Below are 13,766 nucleotides of genomic sequence, written 5' to 3'. Positions count from 1 at the left end.
TTTTGATAGATTCTTTGATGAAAATCTTAGGACATTGTGTTTGGATTGTATTTCTTACACTATCTTCTTCTGGCAGAGAATTTTCATACCCTGGCTTTGGAAGGTGTTCCAAAATTTGGGCTCCACAATAGGACAGCAGCATATCGGTTTGTCACTTTAGTTGATGTATGCTCCATTTCTTCTTGTAGCTTTGACTGTGTTTGGATATCACAAGACTGAATTCAACTTGTCTTTTGTGGACATAAAGTGTTAATCTCATTTATTTCGTTAAGGATATGTATTGGTTTGATCATTTATCCAGTTATGTTGGCATTAGTAGTCTGTTTTTTCTTAAGTTGGTTCCATGCAAGCTGTGAATGCATGAAGAGAAGTATTTTGTGTACAGGAAATGATTCTGTTTACGTTGAATGAATTGCTAACTAGCAGTCTTATTATAACTTTTTAATGATGAATGAATTTTTTTTTTGAAAAGCTTAATGATCAATGATTGATAGATCCATTAGCATTAATCTTGATTTCTTCAATGTTATGATGCATATTTTTTAGAGACGTGGTAATTGTTTGCACCTATAATGCTACAGGAGCACCATTCATGAGCTCATAATTGGAAAAATGCTTTGTTCTATTTTGTTTGTTTTGATGAAAAGCTATATCTGTTTCTATTATTTTCTTTGTTGCAGGTAATGTATGAGAACAGGTCCAGACTGTTGTGTACGGCTGAGGGTAGCCCACAAGAACTTTTTGAAAATATTGTGACTGTTTCAGATGCCCAGCAAATGGCCCCTAGAACCTCCTCGAGGTCAAGGAGAAATGATGATTCGGACCTTTGTGTGGACAATGAATTGGGATTTGCTAAGGACCGCACCATTAGTAGGTAAAAATGCTATCCTTGATATGTAAAACATATTTTGTATGACATATGTTACTGAATTCTTTCTTTCTACCATTTTCATTAGCTTTCACTGCATACCAAACACCAATTCATGCACATACCATTACATTTTTCCAGCAATTATCTTTAGGTTTATGCGTTATTTTAAGGTAGTGGAGAAAATGGCAGTTCATGGTAGTGCTTCTAGATTGTTCTTCCTTGTAATAGCTTTTCACAGTGTTCATCAAAATAACATGTATGATATCATTTCTGTTCACTCTCTCCTTGGAGCGTGTTAAATCTTATGTAGTTAGACATAGTTCAGGTTTAGGAGACACTTAATGACTTGCCCGTTTCACCCTTCTGCAAGAGGTGTTAAACCAGAGGTGAAATGAAGATGGTTTACAGCTTTCAATTTTGATTTGCATGTTATGGTTGTCCGTCTGTTTTGAGTACTTAGTGTCCTTTAGTTAAATTAGTACTCTTTCTAAGCCCTTAGAGCCGTTTCCTTAAAGTAGAATGTATCGTTACAGCTTTGAATTTGTCTTATTCTCTTATTCTTCTAGGGTAATTAGCATGCAGGGGTGTGTATAATTCGGTTAAAACTGAATTAATTTGATAATTTGGTTGGTTATAGGAAGAAAGTTTTTAGATATTTCAGTGATTATGTAATTTGGTTTGGTTTGTTGAAAAACAGAATTAACTGAAATTTAACCAAATTAAGTGGAATGGCACATGGGCATTTTCAGTCATACCATGTTTTTTTTTTTTTACATTATTTTCATTAGACAACAAAAAAAAAGAAAAAAAGAGAGAGCTAAGGAAAACCCTGAAACATCCGCATTATCATGGGTGCCATTCATTTCTTTTCTGGAATACTGACTCTTAAAAAATCTAAAAAATGCAGACTAACAGAAATGAACAGCAAAGAATACTTGGAACAGCATGCAGAGGAGAGGCAGCTTTCTCAAGAAGTTGCAAATGCAGATGCTGTCCAAGCATAAAGCATGAAAGAGAACCCAACCGTTGTTGATGCAATGACATACATGTATTCAACAATGTTGGGCTGACCCAAAGAGCACTTGTTTGAACATGATAATTATCAGCTTGAATAAAGAAAATTATGTAATTTGTAAAGTTGAAAATTATTATAGAAATGCCAGTTGTTGAGGATAAGAAAGCAATCCAAAGAGGAGCTATACACGCAAGGAATTCAGGAATTGATCGGCGCCTTGAATGCTTTGTCTGCTTTCTTTGGATAACTTCAATGGTTGCTCGAATCATGTTTATGGTTTTTAGTTACCATTTTTCTACCATCTTATCTACACAATGTTTTTCTTTTTATTTCTTATTTTGTACCTAAGTAACAAATTTACCTATCATTATCACTTTATGACAGATGGTGATAATAAGGTGAGTTTTATTGTTGTAAACCCTCTCTTTAGTCTCTCTCCATACGTTCCTTTCTTCTTCTACTTTCATCTGCCCCCTGTTTCTCCCAACCTTCCCAAAACCAAAGAAAACTTGGTGATAAGTTATAAATTATGGATAGATAAATTTATAAATATTTACAGATATCGATTGATAGATTATAGATAAGACTTGCTCATAAATTATTAAATCCACAGGTCATGATAGATATTGATAAAAGGGTAATGTCACTGTATTTCACGATTAATTTCATGCATTAATTCTTCACAAAACAAGAATCCAAATTAATTAATAGTTTACACTAAATAGAATGTCTTTATATGAACAATCAGCTGCTAAGGCAAAATTCCCTATATGTCTGGTGAAGTTAATGCGGAGCAATATGAGCCAATTCTTCAATTAAAAAACCTCTAGAAAATAAGGATTTTGAGTAATAAAATTAGAGTGGTAACTCTCTCTCCCTTCCATTAATCTTAAATTCAAATTGTGGAGTGTTCCTTTAAAGGAAAAAAAAAAAAAAAGAAAACCAAATTTGTGATATTGAAAAAAGAAGAAAAAAAGGGAGGAAAAGGAGTAATAAAATTAGGAGGGATAAATCCAGAAACGGAAATTCTAACAGAGCCGTCATGCAACCAAATCTGTACATATAGAAACTATGCCGCTTGAATAGGGCCTATTCTGGCGCTTATCTGCAGCTCTCTGGGGGCGACAATTTCCGGCTCCTTTGGGGTCTCTGCAAAGCTCCTCCCAGCCCTCGACGACGTCCAGTGTAACAAACCAATCTTCCATTAAACGTACATGCATGCACGTATATACATCTATGTTTTCAACGTACATTGGGGCAATGAAATGAATGAATGCATGTATATGCCTTAGTCCCAATATGATAATGTTTTGGTTTTCACCTCATGCATTCTGCATCCCCATGCACACTCATTAATGGTGTGATTTGGATGTTTGTAGTTTAGGCACGATCTTTTTGGTTGATGGAAAAGGTTAAATTTATGGCGATTGAAAGGAAACGATTTGAAAATGTTGACGATGCAATATTTTCAGCATGATTCATCGATTTCTTATACATTGCATATTACTCTCTGAACATCCACTCTATATTGATCCCTCATAATAGTCTTCAGCATCAACAGTTGTCATGTATATACTCGTTTGCATCAAGAAAATTCCCAGTCAATTCATGATATTAGAATTTTTATGGCCTTTGGTTTTGGGAAGGTTGGGAGAAATAAGGGACAGATGAAGGTAGAAGAAGAAAGGAACATATTGAGAGAGACTAACATAGAGAAAGAGATACGGTTTATTCTTTTTTGTCTTTTCGGTTCCAATTTGATCTCAACTTCTTATTGTAAGCCACAGAATTAAGAATTTTACTAGTTAGCTATGGCACCTTCATGAGCTCTGAGTTAGAAACAGTGCTTCATTGAATGAATATGGCCAAATATAAATTCATAAGGAACTCTAATTGTTGACCCCCATTTTTTTGTTGTTCAAATCAGACTTAATGATATGTTGATGGTCGCTAAAGATATGTGAAATTGCATTCTTAAGTAATTTAACTATGGCAGGATGTGCTGTGTTGCTTCCCTTGAATCTCCTGCCTGGCAACAGACGAATTTCCCTTTTAATTACTGAATAAAGAGAATAATTAAATTTCTGTAAAAAGAGTCTATTTTTGTTTTCTTTATCTGTTTTCAAAGTTTCCTGCATTTTGGAGTGGGCATGTTTCCGGAGTTGTGGATTGATTCTTTTAGCATATGAATGAAGTTGCTGCTTCTCTTTTTGTCTTCTTTTCCTCCCTTAAAGTTCTCAGTCGCCAATAAATGTGTTGTGGGGGGAGGGGCAATGCATAAATATGTTACTCTATTGACAACAATATCAGCAATGTGATAATTAATTTGAAATTTAAGTAACTTGTTTCGGTCTAACCATGTTTTCTTGAAATAGAATGGCAAGCACTCAGCATAGCCTAAGAAAAGCAATTGGGGCTCTGAAGGACTCCACAAAAGTTGGATTGGCAAAAGTAAATGGTGATAACAAGGTGAGTTTGGTACTGGGAACTTTATGTAGCGTTGTTTTGATTAATATCATGTTAGAAAGTTATGAGTCATGCATCGCAGGGGCTAGATGTTGCAATTGTTAAGGCCACAAACCACAAGGAAAAAGTGCCAAAGGAGAAACATGTCAGGAGTGAGTGAAAACTTCTTGTAAATTTGGTTTTTCTTTTTCTTTTGTTTATGTAATTTCATTTTGAGGAATGAAGTCCCAACTCTCCCAGCTGATCAATGAGAACATGGATTTACTCTTTCTTGTCATCAGCTATCTTGATTGCAGTTTCAGCTTCAAGCCCTCGCTCTGATGTTGCTTTCTGCATACACGCTCTTTTTAAGCGTCTTGCTAAGACACATACTTGGACGGTACCTCCTGTTCACCTTTGCAGCCTCAGTGCAACTCCACGTAGCAATGAATGTGCTTAGATTTTTAGAAACGATGCCTCCTTCTTTGGCTGAACCCTGGAAAGATGGAATATCTCTTCTTCTGAATTATTCAATGATCCTTCTAAAATATCATTTTTTCTTTTCTCTAGCTTTCTAACAAACTTGGATGGTTTGAAATTTATGTGCAAATGAATTAAACCGTTTTGTTTCATGTATTGTACGTAGTACTCTTCGTTTGCAAGGGTGAGAAGAGGTGCAACCAGGTAGATGGGGAGTGTAAAAGTAAATAAACGAGTGCAACAAAAGCAAACAAGGCCATTGGAGGAAGGAAAATTGAATTAAAAAAATCTGAAAATCCCAGAACTTGAAAACACGTAGCAGATGAAGATGGTAAATAGGATGAAAACTGAAGCCATGCAGAATACTGGATCTCAACATAAATGATTTGATCTTATATGGTTTTAGGTATTTCTTGTTCTAAGAGTTCCCTCTTTATGGTCGTTTATTTTCACTCACTTTGATGCTTTCATCTGCATTCAGGTTGCATTGAAAACCTTGATCGTTGTACACCGTGCACTGAGGGAAGTTGATCCTTCATTTCACCAAGAGCTAATTACTCTTGGACGGGGCAGAGGTCTCATGCTGAACCTAGCACATTTCAGAGATGAATCAAGTTCACAAGGTACACTGATTAGGTTTACTTTTTCTCTTCTTAAGAAGATTGGAAGCGTGCAAACTACCTACTGAGAGGTTTTTTTGGTGTCAAGCATGGGACTACTCTGCTTGGATTCGTAGATATGCTTTGTATCTCGAAGAGCGTCTAGAATGCTTCCACGTATTGAAATATGATGTTGATAAGGATCAGCCGGTATGCTGTTTGAATTGACTGCTTGCTTCATTTTCATCTTTTAAGCTTCAACATTTCTCTTATGTGCTTGTTACTATTTGGGTGAACTCACTGTTCTTTTAAGACCTTTTTCCATGTTATGGATTTGATATATTGCCAAAGAGTATAAGCATTTTTCTGTCAGGCCATCCAACATTGTCTAGTTTAATTTTATGATTTGAAGTTTGAATTTCATATCTCATATCATCGAAGCCTGAGATGGTAGGGGGAAAAGACGTGGCCTATGTGCGCTAATATATAAGACCCTATTTTAGAATGGTTATTGTCAGTTAGGGAGGTCATAAACATTTAAAGTTAATCGATAGCAAGCCATTTTCAATCAATAGAAGTTGATAACATGTACAAATACTGCTATACAGGAACCAGTTGCAACAACAATAACCATCTATTTGCTGTTATATTGAATGGACTATGTTCTCCATTATAGTTTATATATGCTATCATGCATTTAACTGCCTCTTGATATGTTCTTTTTGATGTTTTCCATCATATACACTTTCTGGCCTGACTGCTAACCGTGCATGTAGCCAGCTTTAATATATATTAATCTACTAATTGCTGATTTGTTCTGGTTCCCTTTCCAAATGATAGGATCATGTTGGTTGATTGTCATTTGCTTTGTTAGCATATTTTCTGATTTTGCTGCCATTGATCTTTTATGAATGTAAAGGAATTCAGTTTTATTTTTTATCTTTAATCTTTCCAATAAGTAAAACATTCAGTGCCATAAGTTCTCCTTTTGCAGATCTCGTAAAGAGATTGGCCCTTACATATGTTGGTCCTCTCAAAGATTTGTTAGACTTTTGCTTTTCTAGTATTTAAAATTTAAATAATAATACATTACTGGTATGAGGAAAATCAATGAAAACCTGGACAATCTATTTTGTTCACCTGAAAACTTGAAAGGTCATATATGTCTCACGTGGGCGGCTCAATCTTTTTTTAAAGATAATTTAAACTCTAAGATGGTAATTTAATTTTAGGAGTTACCAATAATATTCAGGATTGTGCTATGGTTACCATTCCATATACCTTTTTTTCTTGAAAATTTCCTTTAGGATTCATTAGCTTGCAAGAGACTGATGTTTTTGTTTCTCTTGTTCACAATTCTATAATATAATATACATACATATATATATATATATATTGCCTTCTTAGTCCATCTTTGTCTCTAACCTTAGTAACTCTTGAGTTTGCCGGATGAACTATGTAAATATTAATACTGAGATGTGTTGCAAAATGTTCCTTTCCGCTTTTAACTAAAGGAATTTTAAGGCCTAAACTTTTACCCTAATGTGAGTACATAGTTGAAGCTATAATTTGTCTACTGGACTCTCTGTTTTGTCTTGGGTGCATACAACTTACACGGCTGAATTCTGATGTCTTCAGATATTCTCATTTCTTTCCTTTATTCCCTCTAAGTTCAACAATACTGTCTTGAACTTCAACCAAATTAGCTTCCTCCACTTATCACGAATTTTTTATCTCGAACAAATTGGTTATCATTTCTCATAGTCCTTGAACTTTTAAGCTTCAGGGAAAATATTAGTAGGTCTCACAGCAGCAATTCCTAGTTGAATATTTATGACTTGGAAAATCACATTCCTAAATGAGGTAGCAATTATTGGTATCAGAAGAATTAGCTGGAATTATCAAAGTAACAGAGAGCCGAAGCACAACCACTTATTCACTAATGTGTAATCACAGTTTCTGCTTAGTAAGCTTGCCATTTTCCTCACAACCCAATAATAATATTTCATTCTTGTGCATGCTTTCTTTGTTAGTTTCATTTATATGGTGATAAGGATATGAGTCATCTTTTCTTATGATGCATTCTTTGCAGAGAAACAGAAGGCTTGACACCCCGCATCTGCTACGGCAGCTACCTGTCTTGCAAGACCTTCTCCATCGCCTTCTTGCTTGCAAGGTATACATCCTTGCTGGCTTGCATTTACTTTCTGAAAGTTTGTACCATCAGTACATTCTTCATTTTAGCTATGCTATTAGCATTGCATCTTTTCCCCTCCTCCACTCACTGTGTCATTTCTGCAGCCAGAGGGGGCAGCTTTATGCAACCGCTTGATTCATTATGTTCTATCAATTGTAAGTAGCTCTATGTATGAAGCGTTAATATATACTGTCTAGCTGCTATATTCTTATGGATTTCCTCTTTTAGGTTGCAGGCGAATGTGTTAAGCTATACATTGCAATTACTGATGGAATTTTAAATCTGGTTGACAAGGTGGGCTTTGGTTAACTTCATCTGATGGAAACTGGTGTTTCTTTACTTACAAAAATGCAAGTTTGAAGAGAATGACTTCTATTTTGTAACAGTATTTCGAGATGCCGCACCACCATGCTGTTAAGGCACTTGAGATTTATCGGAAGGCAGGAAATCAGGTGCAATTCAGTGTTTCTCACAGATCTTTTTGTCTGTGTAATGTTTCATTATTTAGATCCCTTCAGTACTTGTTACCAACATAATATTTCCTTAAGAAAACTTGAATGTAATGTTGCTGCAGGCCTCACAGTTATCTGAGTTCTTTGAGATATGCAAGGGCCTTCACTATGGGCAAGGGCAAAAGTACCTTAAGATTAAACCGGTATTGGACCTTAATATGAGTTGGGAACTTTCCGCTTTCTTTGAGTTTTTAGCAGACTTTGTTTAACTTCCATGACATGTACACATTTCAGCTCCCTGCATCATTCCTGATTGCTATGGAAGATTACGTGAAGGAGGCGCCAGAAGTTTTGACACTTCCATATAAAGCAGTATGATGCCTCAACACTTTGTTTCTACTGAATAGCTATCATATTCTGCCCTTACTTTGAGAAATATTCATCTTTATGAAGAAAATCACAAAATTTGAGAGTTCCAAATTTGATTGCATTAAATGTTTCTAGTGGTTGAATCTGTGGCAGCATGATATCTTTTCATCACTTGGACCCCCCTTCCATACTGGTTTTCTGGTTTACATGATTATTGTTCAGGGTGAAAGAATTGAGAAGATCATGTTCTGAAGATATTTTATGAGAAAGCATGTTAACAAATGTACGAGGAAAAGAAAAAAAAAAAGAAAAGAGTAGTAACTTGAGGCACAAAATACGGCACAAGATTGCCCTTTTACATTTAAGACACATGTATATAAATTGACAAAAATTATAGTTTTAAGGGAAAACTTTAGAAAATGAAGTCAAAAGTGGTAACTTTTTAGTCTGTTTTTCCTTCTTTGTTGAGTGACCGAATTTCATTGAAAGAAATCACTTATACTATTTCCTGCCATGATTATTCAACTCTTGCATTATCCTGCATGGAAATATATATATATATGTCATCACTGCTATCCTCTTCTCTGGGAAGAGAACTTTGACAGCTTAAATTATCCTCCAGATAAAGTTGAACATTTGAAGTTATATTATTATAGATGTCCATGACCACTTTCATTTACTGGAATCTGATGCGTTTGCTGCACTATAAATTTAACAATTTACATGAATATTTTATCAGATAAAAGATGATAAAGTTGCTGCTCCCACAGAAATCCCTACTCGTGGATCTGATTTGTTAATAGATCATAACCAAGACACTGATGTTCAAGAAAAATCAAGCCCCTCTGCTACACCTTCGGACCAACCCGAGAGTGATCCAAGGCCGGCTGTTGCAAAGCTAGAGATTGCTGATCTTCTGGTAAGGCTTTTCTTTAGCTGATACCCTTGGCAACGATAGGTTCATTGTTCTTATGTTTATTCTTACCTGGCCTATCTTGTTACTAACAGTGCTTCGACGACCCACCTGAGGAAGGATCTGAACTGAATGACAAAAATTCCCTTGCTCTAGCAATTGTTGAATCTGGTGAATTATTTGTATTGATGGAGCTGTCAAACTATATTTCCCTCGGAGTGATCAATTGGATACTTTTAAATACCTTTTTTCCCTTTTAAATTTGAACAGAAGGTGTTTCAAGTGCTGGAAATGATGTCAGCTCAGCATCTGCAACTCCAAGTTGGGAGCTTGAACTTTTTAGTGCACCAAGCTCAAATGGAGCAGCTCTTGCAGAGAATAATGTGGTTAGTCCTTGTGCTTTCTGTTCATCAGCAAAGATTTTGGTTTTCATTCGTAAAATGCTTAATTAACTTAGAAGAGCATCCCAGCAGAGATACTGCTAGCTTTGGATTGTCATCGTCATTGATGTTATCTTCAAATGCAGGCTGGGAGATTGGACAGATTAACACTAGACAGTTTATACGATCAAGCAATAGCGAGTACTACACATCAGGATCGGGCATGCAACTTGGGTCAGGTGTCCACGAACCCTTTTGAGGTTGATTACAACCAGGATCCATTTTGTGGAAGCAGCGATGTCACACCTCCAACTGATGTGCAAATGGAAAGCATGGGTCAACAGCAAACTTACATCATGCAGCAGCAGCAGCCTCCCACGGTTGGCTACGATTCAACAATCCCTTCCGGTAATCCCTTTGCAGAGCACAGCGTGCCATCTCAGCCACCTGAGAATTCCTATTCTGGGTTAATTTAGGGGTATTAAGGTAAGTGATGACGTTTACATGGGCATTGAGCAACCATCAACTAAAGTGGAGATGCGCCAGGATGGCTTGGAAGGCTCATGCTAGTTGACCATTACAAAGCACAGATTCTATCTTTTAATGGTTATTCTTTTCTGCCACAGGCTTTTTGTTGAGATAGTGGTAGAAGCCAAGTGGTAAACAGATTTCACTCTCCTGTTGAGAGCACTGAGCGATTACAAGAGCCCAACAGGGACACAAAATAAAAAGAGAACAATAGCACTAAGATTGAGTTTTCAATAATTAGAATCCGTCTGCTGGTCAATCTAGAAACTCAACTTGAGATGCAAGCAGATCAATGTCATAAGTGATTTATAACACAAGCAAGAAACGTTCATACATTTGATTTACATCTCAAATATAAGCGAGGAACATTGAAACCAATCACTTAATGCCACTCTTGCATTAAGCACACAAAATTTTTTTTACTGACTATGAGTTTTTAAGTGCTACACTTTTACTTGCAATCATATCCTCCATATAAATCAATCCCGGGCCTATATTTTGTATCATTCTAAATGTTGCCTGCATTCTCACTGCATTTTCCACCATAGAAAATATAGCTAGCGACTATATCAGCGTTGGAATGATATTGAATACGAGCCCGTGTTTGGATCTTTGACAGCTTTGAAGTTGTCAACACTCATCCCAAATCGACCCAGAATTGAGTTTCCCATTTCTTTTAGCTTTCCTGCTCAGAGTACATATACTTATATATAGTTAGTAATGGATAACTGGAGAATACAAAAACATATAAGCTTCAAATGTGGTCTTGTGCGCGTGGCTTCAACAATTCTACCCAGGATCTAAAACACTAGTTCAACATACATAATTATGCCATGAAATATATGACATCATCCAATAAAATAATACGTTCAATATTGTCCCCAATTTTATAATACTGAGCTCAATTGATGAAATAAGGAAAATGAGTTGCAAGAAAATGTCAAAGTTCTCTTTGGCAATAAAAAATGCTGAGAAAATATCAGTGACTAAAATCAAATGTCAAATTGCTTCCATTTTTTTCAAAGCCTACAATAAATACATGATCAGACTAGTATTTGATCATCAATGATCAGTATGCATCAAAGACAGGTAATGTCAACCATTTGACATGTATTCAATTAGTAATGGAAACCAAAAATCAATGAATCAAATGCTTATAAACATTTGCCCTTTGTAGTAACAAACAAAAAAACATGTAAATCTGTTTAAATGGAATATGAATTTGAGATAGTATATTATGTTTGGTTTATTAGATAAATTGAGCTGAAGGAAGTAGCCCAATGAGCATAGAACAATAAGATACGAATATATAGGAATTTGATATGTGATAGAGGGAACATAAGCTTGAAAACCACATTCTCATTTATGCACCTTTCAATACCATATATTAACACAAAGGTATTTCACTCTTATTATTTTCTCAAACATTAGGTACGTCCATTAGTATAACAACTCAATCTACAAGTTCCACATACACCCTATGGAATTCATAGCTTTAAAACAACCTCAAATAATGTAATGATATGAATTCATTCATAGTACTTTTTCAGGGCATAACCATGCAGAGCAGTCAAGGCAATATGAAGATTATGATCTAATATGGTTAACATATTAAGATAAACGATTTACCTTGTTCAAGAAAGCAATACATGAGACCGACGTTTGAGTAGAAAACGAATAAGGAAAAAAGGACAAAGAATAAAGAGCAAAAGCAAATAAAGTACCCATCATCTCCTCTTTCATCTTTTCTCTTTTCTCTGCAGCCAGTGGTTCCAAGCGGCGAATGGCCTTCCTAGCTTGGTCATTAGAAGGATCCAATTCCAATATCTTCTTCATATCTGCAAATTTTTATTTTATTTTCGGGGAAAAAAAAAAGCAACTTCAGCAATTAAAACAATTACAAAAATATATAATGCTGACACATAACCAATCATCAAGATAGGGCAATGGCTAAATTTAATAAATACTTGTAAACCTCAGAAAAATGTAAAAGAAACATACAATCAAATCAAATCTAACTCACCAGCAATAGCCTCTTCATAATGTTGAAGCTTTTCATGAGCTTCTCCTCGTCTAACAAGAGCTTTTATGTAAGAAGGATTAAGTTCCAGTGCTTTGGTACATTCCTTGATGGTTTCCTCATATTTCCCCTGAAAACAAAAATTTTTTTAATATAAAAAAGAACAGATAACTGTTCTTCAGCTTTACCCTTAAGAAGGAAAAAAAAAATACCAGCTTCAAAAAGCAAACAGCCCGATTCGAATGACAAATGGATCGAATTTCAACGGAAGTAGGCATCTCCGCCGCTACTTGCAGAGCAATCTCATACTGTAATAAAGCCTCCTCGTATTGCCCGTTTCCAAACAATTTATTTCCTTCCATTTTTGCATCATTTGCTTGTGCCAACGCTTTCTGGAAACAGAAAATTTTCAAAATTTTTAACTATTTTATTTAATTTAATGATAAATTAAGCTAAAAATGCCTTAATAAAAATGAACCTCTTTCAATTCGTCTTCGTTTAAGGCATCTTGATAAGAATCGGATCCTCTTTGTTCGGTTGGTTTTTGATCGTGGGCGTGGTCTTCCTCGTTGTCGCTGACGTCACGTTCGCTTGCTGTTTCGAATCCATCGGAGGCAGCATCTCCTCCGTGCACATTTGATGATGCGGCGGCTGAATCAGACGTCGTTGGGGATGATGATGAAGTCCCTTTCGTGGCTTCTTGATGTTGTTCAGTGTGATGAGGTTCAATCAGCACCATTTTTTCGGTAAGGATCAAAGAATCTTAACAGCCTTACACTGTAAACAAACTGACTGTTGATTTTTCGTATTACTGTGCCTTGAAGGAGAAGATGAGGAAAAATATGCACGATGATGATGAATCGTTTATTTTAAAAACATATGAGCTTCCAGAAAGCTCCTTGACGGCATCGTTTCGTTGGGCCAGTATAATGGGACTTGGCTAGATTAGGCTGGCTTTGGATTTCTGAAGGGAAGTGCTAAATGCAAATTGTCTTGGATTGGGCTTTGATTTAGTGATGAGAAATGGGGCCCATTAATATGAAAAGAGTTATGAGTCTTGAACAATCCCCTTTTACTATCATGTAAAAGCTTGCATTGCAGCTAAAATTTGACATTACATTTGGTTCGTCGAATAGGTAGAAAAAAAATAAAATAAAATAAATATTTTACAATTTGGTATAATGAATGGAATATTGTAAAAATAGTTATTATAACTTATTGTAATATTTAGTTGATAAAAATAACTTTGAAATAATAAATGAATAGATAATAAAAAATAAAAATATCTTTTATTATATATATTTTATTTTATTTTTTAAATATTAATATTTTATTTATAATCTAATCATTAATATTATAAAATACTAATATTTTATTTATAATTTAAATCTTAATTATTTATTTTTATTTTATTTTGTTTTTTAAATATTATAAATTTATTATTGATTTAAAATATTAATAATTGGTAAGCTAAATATTAGTACTTTATTTATAATT

The 13,766-nt window shown here is 35.1% G+C and overlaps 3 protein-coding genes across 6 annotated transcripts in view; 2 read left to right on the top strand and 1 right to left on the bottom strand.

Annotated features, from left to right (window-relative positions):
* LOC110410300 (uncharacterized) overlaps nucleotides 1-2,322 on the top strand; it is a 9,366-nt gene extending 7,044 nt beyond the window's left edge. The window contains 3 exon segments of the mRNA XM_089782766.1: nucleotides 77-165; nucleotides 681-874; nucleotides 1,779-2,322. Of these exon segments, the coding sequence (XP_089638892.1) occupies nucleotides 77-165; nucleotides 681-874; nucleotides 1,779-1,875 (380 nt within the window). The 3' untranslated portion in view covers nucleotides 1,876-2,322.
* Nucleotides 2,323-2,784: 462 nt separating this feature from the next.
* Nucleotides 2,785-10,463, top strand: LOC110411450 (putative clathrin assembly protein At5g35200). Of its 4 annotated transcripts, XM_021421604.1 has the most exons (17): nucleotides 2,785-3,071; nucleotides 4,262-4,355; nucleotides 4,435-4,504; nucleotides 4,634-4,731; nucleotides 5,293-5,434; nucleotides 5,520-5,620; nucleotides 7,503-7,586; nucleotides 7,712-7,762; nucleotides 7,836-7,901; nucleotides 7,994-8,059; nucleotides 8,182-8,262; nucleotides 8,354-8,431; nucleotides 9,168-9,347; nucleotides 9,437-9,512; nucleotides 9,612-9,727; nucleotides 9,868-10,207; nucleotides 10,348-10,463. In XM_021421604.1, exons 2-16 carry the CDS (start codon nucleotides 4,263-4,265, stop codon nucleotides 10,195-10,197), a joined length of 1,632 nt encoding a protein of 543 aa, XP_021277279.1. In that variant the 5' UTR covers nucleotides 2,785-3,071; nucleotide 4,262; the 3' UTR covers nucleotides 10,198-10,207; nucleotides 10,348-10,463. The 4 variants fall into 4 exon arrangements, with proteins under 4 accessions (XP_021277279.1, XP_021277281.1, XP_021277278.1 ...); XM_021421606.1 differs by lacking the exon at nucleotides 10,348-10,463 and having other exon boundaries at nucleotides 9,612-9,724; nucleotides 9,868-10,337; XM_021421603.1 differs by lacking the exon at nucleotides 10,348-10,463 and having other exon boundaries at nucleotides 9,868-10,337.
* A 124-nt stretch (nucleotides 10,464-10,587) lies between these two features.
* Nucleotides 10,588-13,123, bottom strand: TPR1 (Tetratricopeptide repeat (TPR)-like superfamily protein). The gene is made up of 5 exons (XM_021421609.2): nucleotides 12,748-13,123; nucleotides 12,482-12,661; nucleotides 12,273-12,399; nucleotides 11,974-12,087; nucleotides 10,588-10,934 (listed from the first exon to the last, which is right to left on the bottom strand). The coding sequence occupies exons 1-5, from the start codon at nucleotides 13,006-13,008 to the stop codon at nucleotides 10,819-10,821; spliced, it is 798 nt and encodes a 265-aa protein (XP_021277284.1). The 5' UTR covers nucleotides 13,009-13,123; the 3' UTR covers nucleotides 10,588-10,818.
* Nucleotides 13,124-13,766: the final 643 nt, after the last annotated feature.

Source organism: Theobroma umbraticum, unplaced genomic scaffold, assembly GCF_002168275.2.
Source record: "Theobroma umbraticum cultivar Fairchild unplaced genomic scaffold, ASM216827v3 scaffold_56.0, whole genome shotgun sequence".
Classification (NCBI taxonomy): domain Eukaryota; kingdom Viridiplantae; phylum Streptophyta; class Magnoliopsida; order Malvales; family Malvaceae; genus Theobroma; species Theobroma umbraticum.
The sequence above is the reverse complement of the archived record's forward strand: the minus strand, read 5'-3'. Positions and strand labels throughout refer to the sequence as shown.

Coding starts and splice junctions, on each gene's coding strand:
- LOC110411450 (XM_021421604.1), top strand. CDS start 4,263: ATGGCAAGCACTCAGCATAGCCTAAGAAAAGCAATTGGGGCTCTGAAG. Junction 4,732..5,292: donor CTAAGACACATACTTGGACG/GTACCTCCTGTT, acceptor ATCTGCATTCAG/GTTGCATTGAAAACCTTGAT. Junction 7,587..7,711: donor ATCGCCTTCTTGCTTGCAAG/GTATACATCCTT, acceptor TCATTTCTGCAG/CCAGAGGGGGCAGCTTTATG.
- TPR1 (XM_021421609.2), bottom strand. CDS start 13,008: ATGGTGCTGATTGAACCTCATCACACTGAACAACATCAAGAAGCCACG. Junction 12,662..12,747: donor ACGAAGACGAATTGAAAGAG/GTTCATTTTTAT, acceptor TTCTGTTTCCAG/AAAGCGTTGGCACAAGCAAA. Junction 10,935..11,973: donor GATGAAAGAGGAGATGATGG/GTACTTTATTTG, acceptor TACTCTGAGCAG/GAAAGCTAAAAGAAATGGGA.